This window comes from Colletes gigas, unplaced genomic scaffold (genome assembly GCF_013123115.1).
Source record: "Colletes gigas isolate AHSC1104 unplaced genomic scaffold, ASM1312311v1 Colletes_gigas_Sc00011, whole genome shotgun sequence".
NCBI lineage: Eukaryota > Metazoa > Arthropoda > Insecta > Hymenoptera > Colletidae > Colletes > Colletes gigas.
In genome coordinates this window covers 6899064-6919936 of record NW_025106640.1, presented here as the reverse complement: position 1 = coordinate 6919936, position 20873 = coordinate 6899064, and the positions used below count along the sequence as shown (strand labels likewise).

The 20873-nt window shown below is 42.2% G+C and overlaps 1 protein-coding gene across 1 annotated transcript; it reads right to left on the bottom strand.

The window, feature by feature from the left end:
• Positions 1-565: 565 nt before the first annotated feature.
• Positions 566-20730, bottom strand: LOC122398142 (proton-coupled amino acid transporter-like protein CG1139). Its single transcript, XM_043397792.1, has 8 exons — positions 20456-20730; positions 9331-9383; positions 9126-9251; positions 8085-8357; positions 7898-7982; positions 2401-2673; positions 1740-2094; positions 566-1355 (listed from the first exon to the last, which is right to left on the bottom strand). Exons 1-8 carry the CDS (start codon positions 20489-20491, stop codon positions 1111-1113), a joined length of 1446 nt encoding a protein of 481 aa, XP_043253727.1. The 5' UTR covers positions 20492-20730; the 3' UTR covers positions 566-1110.
• Positions 20731-20873: the final 143 nt, after the last annotated feature.

The following is a 20873-nucleotide window of genomic DNA, read 5'->3' as shown; positions in this document are numbered from 1 at the left end:
GCCATTTGTTCTTGAGAAATTCGGAAGTTTTATTGTAAACACGGACAATGCTGAACGTAGACTGTTGGTCTTAACATGTACCTAGTAGTGATCATGGTGTTTGTGCCTAACATTGCTTGTACTTATAATAAAACTTTGGAGACATTTCTCAGGAACGAAATGGGACCATTATCCTAAGAGCGATTTCTATGGATACAATAGTACTTGGAGTTAGGATTCGGTCTTTACTCCTTGGTGTGGAGCAGCCAGAACTACTATCGTCTGTTTAATATACTCATACTCACATCTTGGATCATAGATCAGCCGTCGATTAATCTTAAATCGTCTTCATCGAAGCTGGAAAGTTGGAGGGTTCTCTACTCTCGCAAGGAACATCAGGATATTTAGTGATTCCAGGATACGGGATACTTATAGTCACGTACTACGTGTCTATATAAAACACTGAACAGATCGTTTTATTAAAATAAATGTAATGGTGAATGGTACTAATTATCTTAGGTCGAGATGATTGCGAGTATTTTATTCTTTGCCCGCGGGCAAAGAATCATAGTTGCACGATGATACCGTTGGACGACCGTTTCCAATGATCAGGCGAACATCCGTTGCTCGGCGATTCGTTCGCGTAACTTAAACCGATCTACGTATCCAAATCACGCTCGCATCAATCTCATCCGTTGCTACATTCACTTAATCCGTGATTTGGCATCGAATCACGGCTACAACAAATGAATAAAAACAATTATTTGTCAACAGGCGAACTTGATTTCATAGAAATAACATCTTCAAATTTAGTTCACCGATCGCGACACGCTAGCGCGTCGTTCATATTTTTATTCTCTCTCTTCCTACGCTTTCGTTATTTTACCGCAGCTCGCGATCCCATATCGTGCGGCGCTCGGATCGTATTTATGAAATACGTCTCCGACGGAAGTAAGATCCACGGGTCTGAAGTAAAACAGACCCAATCCTTAGGTACTCTTTTGGCGACGAAACCTCGCTACGTATCACATTACCGCGTCCTTCCCCTCCGGAGAACAACGCCTCCCCCTATACTTGCTTCCACCCCCTCCCTTGTTCATGGTCTCCTCGTTATCCACCGTAGCAAGCGCTTCACGAGAAGCTCGCTATTATGTCACGGAGACTCGTGTACGTTCCTATGACCAGACCCAGCAGCCCGAACAGTACCAGCGACATGTTCTTAGCCACCATCCACATTCGTTCCGAGCGCGTGTACACGCTCCAGAACGTGCAGGTTTGTATGATCGCGGGGAAAGCCAGCCCCAAACCGGACAGACACAAGGCACCGAACAGGGAAATGAAGAGCTCCAGCTCGGGGATCGCTATGGCCAGTAAAACTGAAAAAAAGAAGAATTAGGATCAGACTAGACGCATTCGACATATACGTTATTATTATACGGTTACGAAATGCACGAAGATAGAACGGAAACGTTCCGTTTATTTAAAGAAACAACGTTTCCAATTGCGCATGCTGACCGACCTTGACTCCAGTTATACAAAAAACTTGTGCCGCTATTTATAAAGACCGACGGGTTCGGCTTCGCGTATTAATACAAAGAAGAAAAGCTAATTGAATACGATCAAGAGGTTTGATCTCAATGAAATTCCACCGCAATAACATCGATTGACGTCAGAATGGCAGGGCTTACAAGGTAATCAGCATCCAACGTTTCGCGAATGGCGTCGCCGCGCTCATTGAAGGACTCAGGGCGTTCACTTACACGTTATAAGGACAAGGACGGTCCTGACGACGTACTCCCATAAGAGTTTGTGCGAATTTTTCTCCATCATCGGAGCCACGTACTCGTTCCAGACGATGTCGATGGCCACGTAGCATTGAATCGGATGGGTGAAGAAGATGGCCACGGCTAAGAGGATCTGCACGCTCTTCGCCAGGGGCATCGGATCGTTCAGACTGAACGTGATGCTGCCCTGAATCGCGCTACCGTAACGTATGTAACCGAAAAATCCTATGGCCGTGTAGAGAACGACGATGGTGCCCATTCCTATGTTGAGCACTCCAAAGGATTTTATGAAATTCTTCGGTCTCTTCATCTCGTTCTCCAGCGGCATGATCTAGAAATTTAAATAAATATTCCTGAGTTTCTTAATGACGTAACGCAGCAGCATAACGCTTCGAACGAAGAGTATTTTTAGCGTTTAAGAGAATTCTAACGTTTATCTCGTACAGAGGGATTTTGATTCTATTTTTTCCTAGACTGGGAAGCCTTCCAAAAAAGTTTGGAACCCACAGTGACAATCCGCAAACAGCAGATATTTGCGATACTTTTCAAGCTTCCCATTGTAAAGGAAATCGACGCTCCAGTTTGGAACAACGTGGAAGTTTGAAAGTAGTTTATCGAGGCACGAATGACTACTCACCACGCCTATAGCCTCGAGAGCGAAAAGCACGGTGCCGAAGTAAAGCGGGAAATCCTGGACGTGCCCGATAGGCTGACGATCCTCGAAGGACAACGGATCCCTGAAGATATAATATAATATTATACCGAAACTGGCGAACGTGATGCCGTTCGCGATCGTCGAGCACGGGGCCAAGAATTTCAGGTTCCTGATCCAATTCACGAGGATCAGGGGCAACAGGATCGCCAACATGTACAGCCTCAGGTCGATTTTCGGGGGATGCGAGTCCATCGCCTGCAAACAAAACGTTATTTGATACATTTATTATTAAAAAATTGATCCACAAAGGAAGGTCTGATTTAGGATACGTAGTTTTTACTGTAGAAAAGAGACTTTCCATGCTAGGCGGTATTAAACGTTCAGCCTTCGTAGGACGAAATCACTTCGCGTCGATTCGCATTCTACTTGCTCGAATTACCACATTCCCCTAAATCCGGTACCGTTTCTTGTTTCTCGCGACAATACGCCGATTCGTCGAGCAATTTTAACTACGAAAATGAGTCAACGCTTGCAACTGTACTTGCGTCATTCCGACTCAGAGGGACAAGGAAACGATCGAACGAGTTTTCTCTCTAGAATTCTCTCAAGTCTCCAACTTTCATCGGTCAAGATCCCGAGACAGAACGGCGACAATCAGCTTTCTACTTCCTATCGACTCGCGGCACCGTAAATCTCGCGTTATCGAGCGCTCGACGTTTATCGAACGAAGATTTACGCTCGTCCCGACGATCGACGCGTCCCTTTAAAAAATCGTAAACATCATTCGAATGACCCGAGAATAGTTTTTGTCCAATTCAATAAATCGCTACGGTCAGGAACTGATGCCGTCATCGCGTCGTCCAGCTAACAATAGTAAAACGATCTTTATCGGCCTCGCGAGATCATCGATATCGGCTCCCGTTATTCTCCCGATTCAAGGACAGCCGGAAATGATTAGCGACACATTTTAACATGTACCCATTTACGATCTCGTAAGCGTCTTTACGTAAGCGTCGCGTAATTGCGCGCGTAACGCGCGCACGTAGGCGCGTTTTATTTCGTGTTTCTTAAATTCTAGGCGCAACCGTTAATTCGAATTCGCACGAAATCGATTCTCCATTCCGCGGAGGAAAGAGCGCAGACAGTGTTACGTAAAACGATCGAATGGAAAATGTTGCCAAAATATTGCTATAAACCATCTTCTTCGAGTGTATTTTTGCGATTAATTATCTCGATCTAAGATCTGATAGCACCACGATTGAAACACAACGCTCGTCCTATCGGACACGTTATTCTATCGTATCTATCGCCCCGCGTCCAATTAAGTATACATTTCTGGCAATTAACTTGAACCTCGTCGAGCAAAATAAAAGAAATTATCGATTGCGCAACTCGGTGTGTTCTCAAACGTTCGTAAAAAAATGTTCGAAAGTGCGATAAGCGGTGCGTTCCAATGCAATCTCGAGATCGAAATTTCGATACAGGAAACGACCCGATAATACATTATTTTTTTTTAATCGCGTTTGACACGCGAACGTTCCGCCGGTTGGCGCTAAAATTTTGCACGCAGCCTCGTAGCTATCTAGGCCAGGTCTGCCTTCTTCGTGTATCGTACCGATTCGATACGCCGTCGTTTGCAACCGCGATTCTGTTACGAATCCCCAGCACTCGATACGTGTATCGTACGGGTCGTCGTAAACTAGAACACAATTCGCTTTCCTCGCGGCGAAGGGCGTGTGTACGGAAAACTACCTAACGGCCCCGTATTGAGAGCGTGGTTCGAAACGCGCGCCTCGATCGGCTCTGGCTCGCGCACAAACGACCGAGTAATTCCACGGTTTCGTTAATCGAGTATAAAACGCGGATCACGTAATGCCGTTTCGTACGGTGCAATTCTATTTAGATTATGGTGATTAAATGCGAACGCATCTTGCAGAACGTTACACGCTTTTACGTAACAGTACGTTCCCGATTTGACGTACTACTACGTGCCGCCTTTTGTCACGCTTCGCGCGCTACGTACGCGCGATATAGCAATACCATCGACGTAATAAACCGTACAACGTCCTGCTACGGTCAATGGAGCAACGCGTTCGACGATATACTACGCTCGACGTACTGACACGTCCAACATTGCGCTCGGGAATGCATAAGTTTTGTAAATGGACGTAGTAATGCGTCGAAAGCAGTAACAGGCCTCGACGTAATAATACGTCAGACGAGATAATACGTCAGACGAGATAATACGTCGAACGTAATAATACGTCAGACGTAGTAACACGTCGAACGTAGTAGTACGTAAGTATACGCAAATTAACACTAAAAAGTATACTAGTTATGCAACGGCATTCTTTTATAATTGTAATTGATTTCGTATTTCGCGCAACCACGTATGATTGATTCCTTCCTACAAGCGTTTGCTCCCGCGTGATTCATTATTTCGAACATAAAAGTGTCTGTTGCTCGCAACTGTGCCGCGGATCGATTTTCATAATCGCGCCGACGAGAATAATAAACCGTTAACTGTCGCGAACAGCGTTTTAGCGCGTTCCCCGTCGGGCTGTCGATAGCAAAGACGTTCGTCATCGTCGAAGACAGCCAGAAGAAGAAACCAGCGCATCGAAATGCCGCTCCAGCTGTCTAGAACGCCTTCAGCCGTCCCATTTTCAGTATATCTCCTTTTTTATTACGTCTCCGCGACCGCGATCGTTCGCTCCTTCTGTTCTAATCATCCGTTTCGACGCAGGATGCACGCTTAAGAGGACAGAACGCCTCGATCGGGATCACTGAAGGGCGATCGTGCCTGGAATCGTCGGAACGAACCGACGCGATGACAATGTAACTTGCATACGCGTTCGATCTCTCAGGATTTACAATAATATCGATTGCATCGCGGAACAAACCGACGCGAAACCGGTCCCGGCGACGGTTCGAACACGAACGACCGTGCCTCGTTGAAAAATTGTTGAACTTTTTCCATCCGCGCAAAAAACTACGACCGATTTCCTGTCATAACCAGATCGAACCCGATTCTAATCGTTCGATTCGCGTTACGCAACGACGGATCGAAATATTACCGTAAACGAGTCCACGCGCGCCACCCTTTCGACCGAGAAATCATCCCTGCGATTCGTTACGGTACCAGAAATTACGCGAAGGCGAACACGATTGTCATTTAATCGCCTGGGAAACTGGAAGCCGTGTAATCCGATAAATTGAACGCATTGCATCATTACCACAAAGTGTCTGAATATTACCGCTAGCGTATTATCAGATATTATTACATCTTTGCTTTACTATTTCGCGTAACTCCACGTTGTCACGGTTCTCCGGTCGCCGGTTGTACCGTATAATATCTGAGACATTTAATTGTTCAAATAAACTAAACAGAATAGTAGGATAGCTATCCTATCGTCTAACGTATCAAATGGTTGTCCAAAATTCTGATGTTTAGGCGATCGACTAGCGTAGCGATAATAATTATAAATTGCATAAAATTCCCGACAAAAGAAAAACGATAACGAAAGTGAACGCACACGCGCGCGTCGATGCTTTCCCCCGTTATGTACAGTAAAAACATGCTCAACAAGTGTTCACGTACGTCTTCGCGAGCGCGGCTATAAATCAAGCAACATTGTTGGAGCTATGGGTCACGGTTCTCTTCTCGTAAAAGTCACGCTCGGGCAGGATGAATGCGTTCTACGAGACGCTCTTGTCGATCCAACGGTGGGAATTCAGGTTTTCGCGAACGGTGCCCGTTGCATCCACATTCTCCATCCACTTGCCGTAATAACACGTGTCGTAACTATGCCGCTAACTATCCATTACATTGCGTAGTACGCAACGCGTTCCAGTGCCTTGGCTGAACCAACACCGACACGGTCCTCTTCGTCCAGTTTCCAAACTGGTCGGGCCCGCGAACGCCAAAGAATTTTCCACGAACACGATCAACCAATCTTCCCGCGTCCCATCAATTACGCAACCGATTACGCGCGGCGACGACGTAAACGAGGAGCTAACGGCGGTAATTAATCGAGTGAAATTCAACAGCGTCTCTATAATCCTTGTTTTCCCGCTTGGTCGATTATCGACTGCTTCTATCGTGAAACGAAAACTCGTGTGTTAGAAGAGACTGGCGAAGACCGATCGACTAGTCGTTTTTAGAATGGTCAAAAGTCATTGGAATTGCCTTTGTAGCGAGTAAGACAAATTAGATACGAGGTTGTGGATCTTTCGTTCGTCATATACGATGCAATCTAGTCGTTGTTCGTCGTGGAGGTGCATCGAAGCGAAACGGAACCGAGACCAGCGACTGGAAACGACCTTTTCCTCGAGATTTATGACGAGTCGAACCGAGTCCTTCCGATATTCGTGTCGGCGGATCTTTTACAGCGATCGTCGAGCGTTGCATTGAATCCCCAAGTGGACGGGGAAGTACCCGCGCGCCTCGCGTGGAATTATTATTCCGACGTACCTTGAGGATTCGAAGCAACAAAATTGCGTCCGTGAATCATCCCATCATCGGCGGACGTTCGCATTTCCTCCTACCGACTACTGATTCTCAAGAACGCGGTTGATCAAAGTAAAACGAATTTTTACTAACACGAAGATTGGAACCAAAGTCCTCGCGGAAGTCCACGCGACGTAATTTCTCACGTAACGTTACATTAGCTAATGGGGAAACGTAGTCGGTAGAAGATGGTCGGCTGATTAATTGTTAAATAAATTCCGCTTACGGGGACTTTCTTTACCACTTTGAAACTGATAAAATCGCAAAGTTATTAACTCTAAAATATCCTGGAAACGCGAGTTACCGTCGAGCACGAAGGGGTTATCATTATCTCGGAGTGGAAGAAACTCCGCGCAAAAAGGCTGCATTAAAACTGAAACCGAGTCTCGAGGAAGTTGGCTGGAAATCGTTTCCGCGATCGTTCAGGGCCCCGTTTTACCATTCGACGGAGGAGTCGATGTTTCCTGATCGTGACGACCGAAAACGGCTGTCGTCCTCGTAAATGAGTCTCTAATGGACGGTCGCGTCCCACCCTCGCGAAATGTCAACGAACCTGGCCGTGTACGCGTATCATCACCTTGACTTGGCATCGTTGGCGCGTTCGTTGCGCCGTCTAATCGTTTATTCCTCGCGTCGTGTTTCCCTGACCTACATGCTTCTTTTCCTCTGCCCACACGGTCTAGAGCCGCGGCGTGCGTTCGAGTGGGTCTCTTTCGCGGTAAAAACCGGATTAACACGGATAACAAGAGCAGCGAGGTTGCTCTTGCGACGAGATCCGACCATCGTACGCCGTGAAATATTCGCGTGATTACGAGAACGAATCTGAATGGATACACAATTTTTATTCTTCGACCTACGGGCAAAGAAAGTATCATTATCGAGAAAGATATTTAAAAACGACCGCGTCTCCCATGAATTCCATCAGAACGGATGCGAGGTAAGGTTCGTTAAATAATTTGGTGTACTGACCATTTGCAAATTCGTGGCGATGAACACGGTGTACACGCAGCAACTCCCCAGCTGATATATCATCAAGAATAGGTTTATCGCGTGCCTGGAAACGAACCAATGCGTTCACAGTTTTTTAAATTACCAGAGTGCTGTACTATAGTGACACAGGGGTCCTTGAATTAATTTTTAATATCGAGTAACTTACACGGATGCTTTCGCGAAACGCCTGAATGGCGCTGGGCCCACCGTCAGAGCAGCTTCCGCTGTCGCGGGATAGGTCAGCGACGCCACCCTTTTCCGTTTGCTCAGTTCGTACTGCGAGTTGACGAGAATTCGTATGCAGTATGTGCAAAGCAGACCTATGATGATCGTCGCCACTATGCCAACTGCGTAGCCCGAATTGTGAAAGGCCCTCGGCATCGCGAGGATCCCGGTACCCAAACTGCCTTTCAACAAATGGAGCAACGTCTCGGCGCTCCTGAAATCATCGTCATCCATGCTCCAATTATAATGAAGCTTGATAGTAAAAATTGTTAATTTGTTCGAACGGATAAAGTTCCAGGTGTTCGATTATTTTCGCGACTTAATTAGGCCGGGACAGTGTAACATGACCTTTTTTTTATTTCCCTTCCGCGACGATAACGGCGAGTCTCGCCGTTTCTGGAACCGACGGCAACGAGCGGTTTCTCGGAGGACAATCTTACTCTTCCGCTTCATGACTAATCGCCCCAACAAATTACCGTGTAATTTGTGTCTAGAGAAACGCGGTCGGAATAAACGATACGCCGTTTCGCATTCGTGCGGCGTACGTCATTATGCAAATGCTCGCGATTGCGTTAGGCGAACGAACGTATCGATTTACATTAATTTTTTTTTCCTTTCCATCCCTGGATCCGCGACGGGAAGTCGCGAAGAAATTGAACGGATCAGAAAGGATATATCAGCGCCGCGAATTTCGAGCCTCGATCGCACTTCTGTTCACTTTCTCCAGAAGTTAGAAACCTTTGAAAACTTCCGAAGTCTATTCGTGATACAAAGAAGAGCTTGAACATTTTTTATGCGTTGCAAGATTTAATGAAAAGTTGATTATTTCTTTTGTTGGAGAATCTCCTCTCGATGTTTCTCGGTGTATCAGCGTGAAAATTTCTCCTACAAACCAACGAAGATTACACCACGTGGAAAATAAACAAATCAATCTAACTAGACGAGGGGAATAGAATGACGGTGGATGTTAATTGAAACTCACGTCGTTGGATGTTCGACCACTCTGTGATCATAAGGATTATAGTCCTCCTCGTACTCTTGCACGCTCTTCTTCTTATCCTCCAGCTCCAGGACATAGACGTTGCCTTTGTGGCGTCCTGACTCGTAACTAAAATACAATCCATGGCGATTATCAAAAGAGGCGTACTTTTAGGTATGACTTAAAAATTCGTATCGCGATATCGTACCCATTTTGATTACTTTTCGTCGACTCGGTCCACTTATTGGCGTCCAGAACAACCTGAAAAGAAACTCTCTATTAGCAATTGATTCATTGAAAGTCTTGAGATTAAAATTCCTTGCTGAATGTTCTCACTTTCTTACAAGTAAAATGGAAATAAATATATTTGTTTTTGGTAATAAGATAATTTAAATATTTTTGCAAACGTTCCAGAGCTGCCAAAAGTCGAGAACCCGATTAAACGATCTCTTGCAGCTATAATATAGTCATTTATCATACTCGTATCCCGATAAAAACACTCATCAATTAGTATGCAATTTGACACTAAAAGACAGTATATCTCGTTTTCCTATTCTATCGACTAATCGATTCCACTGGTTCAATTGCCTCATTAATGCAAACGCGTTAAATTGCCATCAAAGATTAATTTTCATCGACGTACGACCGATTGCGTATATTGTCGCTGATAAAAATCAGCTAACGAGGCGTCGGGTGTTAGATGTGCGACGTAAATACGATCCACCGTGACGGCGTTGATCGGGAAATTCTTTGTCAGCCGCGATTCACGGTCAAAGATGAATGGTAGTTGAAACGTTTGACTGCGAGCGCCCGTGCATACCGGCGATTATGAGCGAGCAAACGATTCTTTCGCGATTGGAACGTGCTTGGAACGTGTATACATACGTGACCAAGGGATATTTCTACAATAAGCGCATAAATCTGCGGCTAATCGTGTTCGGCGTATCGATTTCCCGCTAATTCGTCCATCGAAATCGAATTCTTTTAACTTTTCGAAATTATCGAAATAACTGAACGTAGAACAAAATATTTTACAATTTTACAAGTTGCGCGATACATTCTATTGTCCTTTTATATAATGTGTATTCCGCATACATTTATCTAACTTCTTCATATTTGCATGCCTCGTAAATGCATAAAATCTCCAATCTACTGATAACACGCTTTATTCGGTGTTTACAAAACGCGACAATGGATCGTTTTCTGCGAATTTTTTTCGAGGGTATGCTATACATAGAAGGTAAGACGTAAATGTTTAAACTATCGCTGAACAACTTCTTACGCTATCATTAATTTGATACCGAGGAGGATAATGTTCCATGTTTCCCTGTTACGCGAATCTCCTATTTTTAGCTTTTAAGCGCTCCACCCCGAGGCTTCACAGCGCGAGAGAACTAATTTTACGCAAAGCGTTGCAAAAACGTCGAGTGTCAACGGAGATTAAAGGATCAACGTTGCATTACTAAACAAACCAAACACGCGTTATTAACTTCAATTTTTAGCACATTTCTATCCAGACGAAAAGTTTCACCGTCTCTGATTGAGAAAATGCATGTTTGGTGCGTTTGGAGACGCGTAACAGAGAGCGCAGCGGCGATCGATCGGACGACATTGGCGGGCAATTTCGATTTTTAGCGGCTGCGAGTAAACTTCGTTGCGCCATCGACCGGATACGCTCGGCACAATCGAACCGCGAAAGTGTTACGAAAGATCTAGCCACTCAATGATCTCATACGCGCAAATATTTCCATCTCCGCAGCTGGCCGTCGTCGGCTCCCTCGATCGCCGTACCAAATGGGATTTTCCGTTTACGACGATCGATCGACGCGTGTCGTAAAAGCCGCGCTATCGAGTCTTCGAACGGTGGTTATCTCGTGAAAATCGTCGATACGATAAAAAAACGATGACGACAACCGGAGGGGGATCACCTCGAAGCACGTGCCGAGGCTACCCGGGGCTGACATTCCTCCGACGCATGCTGTTTTATGGCATTCGGAGGAACGATCTATTATTTACCAACTAGAAATTATCGATCGGTATCAGTAACAGGGGAAAAAAAATTCTAGGCTTATTACATTATTATTACCGAGAAGCAACAGCGTTCCCCGCATTTTTCGTCCAATCATCGATTATATGTATTTAATCCGGTGAATTTAACGGATAAAACTTAACGATAAAAACGAGGTTGCCAAGATTAATATTTCCCTGTTCGATACTTCTGCTCGAATCGATATCGGAAGTTGCGGCTTAATCTATGAGCTAACTACCAAGAATCAATTTTTTTTTCTAACACCGTTTAAAAATTATTTTGATCCGGACGCATTCTATAAATATGTTACAAGCTTTATCTTAATCGTTTCAGCTATTTTACCAACGGATGCGGTAATAAAAAGATAAAACATTGTTTAATTTCTATAGATTTATGGCGCTCGATAAGCATATTGAAACGTGTTCCTAGTTCAAGGCGTCGTAAAATAATTTATTGCGACAACAGTTGACACCTCGGTAGAGTCAACCGTGTTACGTCGAGAAAAGCATTCCAAATATTCGCCGGCGCAGCAGCTTCTTTGAGGATCGCGTTACGCGGCCCGCGAACCGGAAGTCTCAATCTGTCTCGGCTGTCCGGGACCCCGGGTCGCGGATCTCAAATAGCTTCGCTCGTTGCGTCGTTTGAAAAAAATAAATTTACAAAGATTCGTCCGTAAAGAAGTGTTAACAGAAAAAAAATCACACGTTCGCGAACCTCAATTAAATTTTTTTCGCGTCTATGCAAAAGTAACAGAGTCATCGTTTCGCGCGAAACCTTAAAAATAATAAAACATCGTATAGAATTTTTCCCGCGTTTTCGTTAATTAGCGCCGTTAAACGTTACGTTCGAGGACGTCGAATGCGTGTACAAAAAATGAATACCAAAATCCCGCCGCCTCGCTAACAATTGCTAATTTGTTTACGCGACTCGACTTTCAGTATCTGTAAATACCATAATTTTTTAAGAATTTTTTAAGTTGGTTGATACAGTTCAACTTGACTAATATTTAAAGAAAAAATAAATTAAATATTTACAAATACTGTGGACGACTAAGATTCGAAACTTATTTACTATTCTATAAAGTTTTAAGATAGTTAAACATTTTTCTGTCGAAGAGAAGCGTATTCTTTAATTTCTGAGTGTCCTAAGATCGACATCGACGACCAACTCTTCTAAACTGTTCTTCGACTAGCGTGTCAGACAGATTGTACTGCCACATCACTGAAGATGCAAAGTACAACTCCGCGTGTCTGATCAAGAATGTCTCTATCCACTGATCCTACCAACCAGTTGCTCGAGGCAGCCAGAGGGGAATTCTGTGCACGAATAACAATCATACACTAACTAGAAGAATACCAATAAAAATTCAGTTATTTTTGGCACCTTTTCGATACGCTAAAATTCAAATCCGTGCGAGGATGTCTCGCGCTGTTTTTATATTATTCCTCGCACGGGTGATATTTCTTTTGTAAACAGACGGATGAATCCTCCTACCGGGAATTGATTATTGTCATTTATCAGCGACAACGCCGATGACAGGAATGTCACGAAGGAATTATATAAACGGAATAAATAAGGCCTCGAAGAACCTAGGAACGGAATAAATTATCGTCTTCCGAGAAGCTGTTCGACGCTCGTCTACAAATTATATCGGGAATGAACAGCGAGAAACGTTACATCGATATTTCACGCACGTTATAATTTAATTCACGCTGAACGCCGATGATTAACGTTTCCCAATGACGCATCGATGCTATTGAGATCTGTTAATCAACAACACACGAATTAAATTATTACTAGTCCTTTATATAACCGAAGTACGACCGTTATTGTTCTGCAACTCGCCAACCATACTCTAACGCGTGAAAATATTTGAAAGCTCTGCGTTAAGGACGAATTCTAGTCTCACGATCCGCGAAACCCAACGTCCGTGCAAACTGTGTAAATTTTTCGAGCAATTTTCGCGGGACATTACGATGTTATTGTTTTTGTTCGAGTGAAAAAAAAAATTCACGGGGACATTCAACGCGGTTTTGCGCGGCAGAAAAATATCGCCAATTATGAAATACGCGCTAATACGCGTGACTCGCGTAATAAACAGTCGCTAGAACGCTTCGCGAACCGTTAAATCGAAAGTCTGTTGAAAATATCTCGATACCTCGTTCGATTCGATTTGAATTTGAAAAAAGAATTCGTACAAAGTTGGACAAAATGGTCAGTCTAAATGGAGCTTATATGTTTTCAGATTTTGATCGTCTTTGGAAGCGAATAAACAGTGAAATAGTTAGTTTTAGAGTCTCGAAGGAAAATTGTACGAATTCTTTTGTAATTATTTCTATTTGTTAAATGAAGTATGGGTATAGTTTATAAAATGCAGGATCTCTTAAAACTTTCTACGCTGTCCCTCGAGATGAACATCCTCCATTGCTATTCTTCCAGCACCGACGCCATCATTGTCTTCGAGATTAACAGTTCTGATACCGATCGGGTCTACCATCGTCTGACACTCGTTTTTTTTTTAAACAAACCCGCGTCTGAGAGGCGTTCGTGTATTCTGCGAAATGTTATCTCGTCTGGCAGACGTCTATCGAAGAAAGGAATCGCAAACAAACGTCTTGTCACGACTGAATCGCATTCGCCAAGTCCATACGTCGAGCGCCATTTTCTAATTCGAATACTCATTCGTTGTATCTTCCATTAACGTACTATCGAACTAGACCTATAAATGGAATAATCATTTAAGTCAAAAGATATCAAAATTGCAATTGCAAGTTAATTTTAAAACACAAACTACAGGTGGAAATTTAATAGCTAAAGAGTGGGGGGGGGGGGTTTTATCGATCTTTTGTCCCGTTTAACGGGAGATCATTTGCATTAGGTGTGATACACTCATGGATCAAGCATCCCTCAAAGCTCTCGAATCCTGCTTTTTTCATTTTAAGTCGTTCGTTAATACCGTTTATCACTGTTCTGCCATTTTCGAGTATGTATCTGTCGAGTGGAATCAAACGATAATAATCCCTCTAATCTCGCTCCAATTCGCTTCCAAGACCGATCTTCGAACGCACGAAAATAAAATCCGAATGGAAATTAAGATCTCAGTGATCCTTAAGTCCAAAGCTAGGACTTGCAACGCTGGTTCGAAAATATTCAACCAACGTTGCATAGAATGATCGATCTTGTTCGAGGCAGGGACAGCGTGTAACCGTGTTTCAAGGTACTCCGCACGAAGATGTCGTGTCAAAAGTGACGCGTTACGCCAAGGGTTAATTAGATCAGCGTGAAACACGAGAGGAGGACATCTAGCAATTTAGCATCAAGTAATAGCTAGGCTACCAGCGAACCGGAAATCTCGCGAAATGAGCTACGGTCTTCCTAGAACAATATTCTTCGCGTCGTGTACCGCGCGAATTAAAATCTCTCGACGAATTTTCTTGGAGCGTTGCAAAAATGAAAGTAAACAATCGGTAAAAACGAACTTTCTGTCCATTCCTCTGGAACAGAATATTTTATGCTTTTTCGACCAACCGATTATTACTCGGACGATTACTTTATCTTGAATAGTTCTAATGAATATTCTATGTAAAATGACCTTCCGAAAGTTAAGGAAAAAAAAAATTCTTGAACATATACAATGTATTCGTTACGAATAAGTATTTTAACATTGTCTTCTTGCAAGTGCGCGGATAATTATTATGAAATAGAAGCTTAAAAATAACAGAGTCAGATACGTGGCGTTATCTAAAATAGAAGTACACTATTGCGAGTTTTCTAGTCGTCTGTCTTCGTCTTCAAGAATGCACCGAGCGAAACTTAAATAGAAATTAATATACGCGACGACGGTGGCGTAGCTGGGTCTGTTCGACTGCTTTTAGATCTCTAAATTTAATTATTTAATCGAATTAATAGATAAATAATATTCATCGTATCTGAATGAGATTTCACAATCGCATTCCACAAAAAAGATACAATCGTTCCAATGTTACATTCGCGCCAAAATTGTGTTCGTTCGTACTTGGTACTTTTCTCGTTTATTTCGGCGCTAACTAAATTACGTTTTCATTGTCCCGCGTTGCTTTCCAACGAGGCTACGCGTCTTCTTGCCTATTTGCTTTTGCCACCAAAGAAAAAAGGGCGTCGCGGCGCGTTGCGTTTCTTGCGAATAATAAAATATAAGGAAGACTCGCGAAGTTTATTGGCCAACCAAATAGAAAGTTATTTCACGGTGTCTGATCGGTGGATTACATCGACGCCGTCAGAGAAATCTGGTAACAGCTCGTTGTTAATATTTAATTTCCATTTCTAAACATAAACGTGTACAAAATAAATTTAAGCTAAAAAACAATGCACGGAATTTATCGTAAACGCTTCGACCTGTATCATTATAATACAAAGTCGGAATTTTAGTATACCCAGATGTACAGTATAGCGGTGTAACGAGTATCATCGCCGTTATCAGTCAGATAATGACTCTTTGGAATCTTCTTATTGATGCCGAAATATCTGATTACCAAACGCGTGGGAGTATAAGGACGTCGTAAAACGATTATGACCGATTCTCTTCGATCACGTGGCAGAATTGTTGATTGATTCGAATAACTGTTACTCGTGTTCGAATGAAATCGAACAACATTATCGAAAGTCCATTGAGCCTTCTAATTGTAAGTACTGAGAAGTGTTAACGATAACTCAAGAGCTATTAGAAACACTCTACGATAAGAGTGTAGACGATAAAGGAAAACGTTTTGAGTAGAATGTCTATTAGAATCTCTATTAAAGTGAAAGAAAAAGCAAGAAATCAAATCTAGTTTCAGTTTCAGTATACTCCATACTATTTCGATATTTACTATTAATTTTCTGATTATTACGAACTATTATTATAAGTAAATGATCTAACATCCACAGGATGATTGTTTTTTTTTATCGAAAGAATGACTGATAAATTTTTGTGCTCTCACATTCTAGCAACAATTTCTAAATTCGAAAACAAGTACATCAACGATCGATGACACGTGGTCGTGCTTTTATCACGATTCATTAATAATGATAAACGTACTCATGTAATCATTTTGCAAACAAGAATGCATGTACAAGGTCTTCAAAACTGGACTACCTATCACGTGTACAGCGATAGGTTCGGTTTATCTAACTGACAATATGAAATATACGATACACTGTTGTTGCAAGAGCGACGATATTAGTAAAGGTTAATACCGCCGGATTCGCGTATGTTGCTCGATGAATTATTCGAAGATTTATTGCCACGCTGGGAAAGTATGGATGCATTTCTACGCTTTTCTAATAACACGTCCATATAGTTTTCCAATATTTATACACGTGCGCTACAACGTTTCAAACGGTACGTTTCGTCATCTAAAAAAAATCGTCCAACGTTCGGGGCAAAATAGAACGTACGTTTACTTCGCCGTAAGACGCTAAACAAACGTAACCGCGGGCAAATATTGGCCCTCTTGCCATAAAAAATTATTACTGTGTATTTCCATAATCGACTGATGTCAAAGTTGCACGAGTACTCGCTTAATTGGCCTGTACATTTCCACGGATGCCTCGTAATAACTGATACCGTGAATTGTAGCTAAACATTGACATACAGATCACGAGAATACATAGAACTTACTACAACGCGCAAAATAATTAGATTATCTGCACGAATAATTTTATCATTGACGAGTCATTGTCGATCGAAAATTGTCCAACGCGATTAGCGTCGATGGAACGCCTACTGGATCCTACGCAAATGCTTCGAATGATCCTGATCGATAGTTACAGGTTTGTGCCTCGCTAAAAACAGCACTCGATCCACTCAATATAGCGATCGATTAATTGCACACGCAATAGAAGAGTACGATCGAATGCTTCTTACTTTAATCAACTAATATTAACACATTAATTTTCTACAGACTTATTCGCTGTCTTTACACGCTATTGGGTCCTCTTTTTACGAAGAAAATATATGAGTAAAGCTTGTGCCATAATTTGATTTCCAACAAATTATGTCTAAGATGATCAACCTTAGAAATACGTTACAAATTGTATTGTGATGCCTATAGACGTTTCCGCGACGTTGTGACAAACAGAAAAACAGAATTAAGTTTTATTTATAATTGTTTAGTACTTAGCCACGTTTGTACAAGTGCGACGACACCCACCTTATCCTGTTTCCTGATACATGAACAGAACCAGCGATTTAATCAAGGTCTATTCAGTAAATTTTTAGTTCACCCCGAACGAACAGACAAAAATCCTAAACAATGGGTAACTCAATTTATATACTTTATATATAAATTGTATGTACACGTCTAAGTAGAAAATATTCAAATTGTACAATTGCAGACAAAGCTACGATTCTATTTATAGCGATTGACAGAAATACCTACGAGAATTGATCCGTCCTAAATGATTCTCAATTATTCTTTGATCCGTTCCATCCAGAAAATATAGGAATATCAACGTACGGTACTTTCAAGACGAAATTCGTGTTTCTTTTTTCTAAAAAGCACAAACAAATCATTAGCTTGCGTAGAAAAGTGTGTCAAAGTTCCGGGCGCTTCTTACTATTATTTTCTCTATGATATTGTGCAGTTTTGTTCGTTTCCCATCCTCTTCCGTAACTGTTCGTTCGTCTTAAACAAAATGGCGGCATTTCCTCTAACGGATCAAGCTATATGAAGACGTTATTTTCCATCGCGTAGATCGATCTCGACGATCAAAATTTACACGAGTAACAATTCATCGGTCACGTTGCTCGCCGATAATCTGATTTGCTCATAAATATGCAATCACGACGTCGCCTACTGACAAAATCGGTTTATCCGGCTCTTCGATCTAAAACAATTCGAACAGCTTCCCGCTGATTCGTCCAATTCGATAACTTTAACGAAAACAGATATCTCACCGAATCGATCGATTCTTCCATTCGGACGAAACGTTACTCCCTAAAAAGTTCCACGGCCAAGATGATCTCAGTACTCGAGTCATTATCAGATGGTCACGATCTTCGAAAACAAGAACGACACACAGAGGATAGGTAGAACACGATTGATATAAGCAATCGACATGACAAATATTTGATATCGTAGGTGGTATTGTTATTGAGGAAAAGGTACTATCTGTTTTCCTTCTTCGACTCTCAACGTTTCGAGGTGTAACGAAATCTATTAGATCACACCATAACTTCGTACCGTTCGACATTCTCAGATCGACGAGGATAGATTACGTACGTAACTCGGTAGGGGAAAAAAACAAAATTCGTCGTTTCAGGGAATTTCCAAAATTTTAAACTAATTAAACTTTGTAACCTCTATATCTCTTCAATACTACACTTTTTGGGCGTCGAATGAATCATAAAGACTAGTGAATCATAAAATACGAGAGTCAATATGTGAATTCTATAATACGACTTCCGGTAGTACCAGTTGTTCGATAACCTCAAACATCTGCTAAACAATCTGTTGAATATATTTGTTTTCCCCCCCTTACATTCCTTATCCACTTATTTATTTCTAATTTTAGAATATTAACACACACAGATCATCAATCCCTGATATAAATTTCACGAATTACTCGATGTCCTTGCTACATGTTACGGAAATGACGTTGCATATAGAAACGAAGTATTTCCGGTACATGTGAGAAACTTAACCTAAAATATAATTAGTCAAAAATACCAATTGCCGCTGGGGGAACGATGAATAAACGTAGAACTAAAGTGTAATTATACGAAAATTGCTCGATTTCTCTAGTTCACGAAGTTCGAATTCGAGGAATCCCCGACATAAACTGAAACCCGCAAAACACGAGAGCGAAACGATAGTTGCACTCTACCACCGTGATAATCGCGATACGAAGGACACGCAGTTTCGCTGACCGTTCGAAAGAAACGATTAATTTCTTTTTTCTATCCAATTTCACGTCTTGATGACGCACAAGCCGAATGAAAGAACATGCAGATACTCGATCTGGTTTCGTACGTAAGAAAATAAAACTTGCCCCCGATTTAAATTGTATACTTCCCGTACATTCACGAGCAATACATCTCGCGGCACGGCTGTTGCGAACAATATCGTCCTTCAACGCGCTGAATTTTTCGTTCGGTCAACAGACTTTCCCTTCCTCGCGATACCTATTACTCGCGACTGATCAATTCCACGGCGATTACGAGGCTCTCTAGCAACATTGTTTCTCGCGGAAATTCAACGAGAAAATCGCGATCGCGTCACCTGACGGATCGAAACGACGTTAGAGAGAAAATATGGACCACGTCGATATCGCGCGTCCGATGCACAACATTCGATTATCTTGAGATACAGGTTAAACGAACTTCCAATATTACGCGTATACAGCACCGAATACAGTTGGGCAAATATTATTCGCGAATAAAAATTTTTTAATGGGTTACAATTTACAAATAAAACGTATGGGGAAGTTACGTGGAATAAAAGCCCAACTACGGTGCGCGATATAAAAGTTATACATACCGAAGAGATGAAATATTGTATCGACTTGATAAGCAATGAAAATGTACGAGATACGTACTAAGAGAACGTTACGATGAATTACGGTTATCGAACTATCGCTTCTTCGAACTGTTTGTTTACATTGAGGTTCCTTGCGAGTGTTCAAGGCTCTGGAAGTCTATTGCGAGAGCGTCTAAAATGACTACGCGATACACAACTTGTAAATTACTATATTATCGTATATACTCGGTAAGTTAGCAACAAGGTGAAAATGAATTCCTTCCACGGCAGTTTAAGAAACCATCTGGCTCTGCTATGGTTAAAGTTTACCCGCAGAAAGGAAAACAAATAACAACAAAGTACGGAACCTGTGACTGTCATAGAAGTTCCATTATCAAACAGAATTGAAGTAAGGCAGAATTTGCTCGCGAATGAATTCAAACTACGCAAGTCAATCGAAAATGTAATTAATTTTGTCTATGTTAGATTTAATCTACTGGTATAATCAAGTTCACCAGACGTTACGTCAACATGGATAACCTATGATTTATTTACAAAATAATCGTGATCTTTGGCCAAACGAATTACATTCATACGAGCGTGGATTCGATTCGATACCGTTCACTGTTCGATTCTAACGTTTGGTGAAACAAATTTCAGTTGTTCGATTGATCCACTGTATACCGTTCGTGTAGACCAAATGGTCGTAGGCGCTGATTCAAATATCGTTTAATTCTCGATGACGAGGAGTTAAGAAGCGTCAAAACATCGCACGCAGAAAAGGTAAACGAAGCCAGAGGGTAAAGTACGGGTACAATGTCACTCACCGTGCTCGATGTAAATCCCAAATTGTCGTGCGACATCCCGCCAGGTCACTTCGGTACACAAAGAGGCTATAATTCAACTGGATGGCTGTCGATGTCGTACGAGATATAAAAGTGTTTAACCCGGTCGCAGGCAAGGTTATGGTAAATGAGAACACGAAGTATCGAAAGATGCGGAAAAAAAGGACAACCGGTTCGTTTAGTTTGTTGTGATACGATCCATTACATTCCGCTGCGACAGGTACAGCCGCCGCAACACGACTGATCGGGGTTCGCGCCAAGTATTGTTTATATAGCATCGTGGCACACACGGCACACCGCACTCTTGCCATTTCGTTTGCTGGTCACTCACGGCGTGATTCGGATGCGACGATGCGGCTCGACTACCTTACGAAGCCTACTGAAGATTGGAATCTAAGAC

What these genes read in the sequence shown, in the direction of transcription:
- LOC122398142 (XM_043397792.1), bottom strand. Translation starts at nt 20,491, where the DNA reads ATGTCGCACGACAATTTGGGATTTACATCGAGCACG. An exon ending in GTGGTCGAACATCCAACGAC is followed by an intron (nt 8,358 to 9,125) that starts GTGAGTTTCAAT and finishes CGATGATTTCAG; the next exon opens with GAGCGCCGAGACGTTGCTCC. An exon ending in CGTTTCGCGAAAGCATCCGT is followed by an intron (nt 7,983 to 8,084) that starts GTAAGTTACTCG and finishes GTTCGTTTCCAG; the next exon opens with GCACGCGATAAACCTATTCT.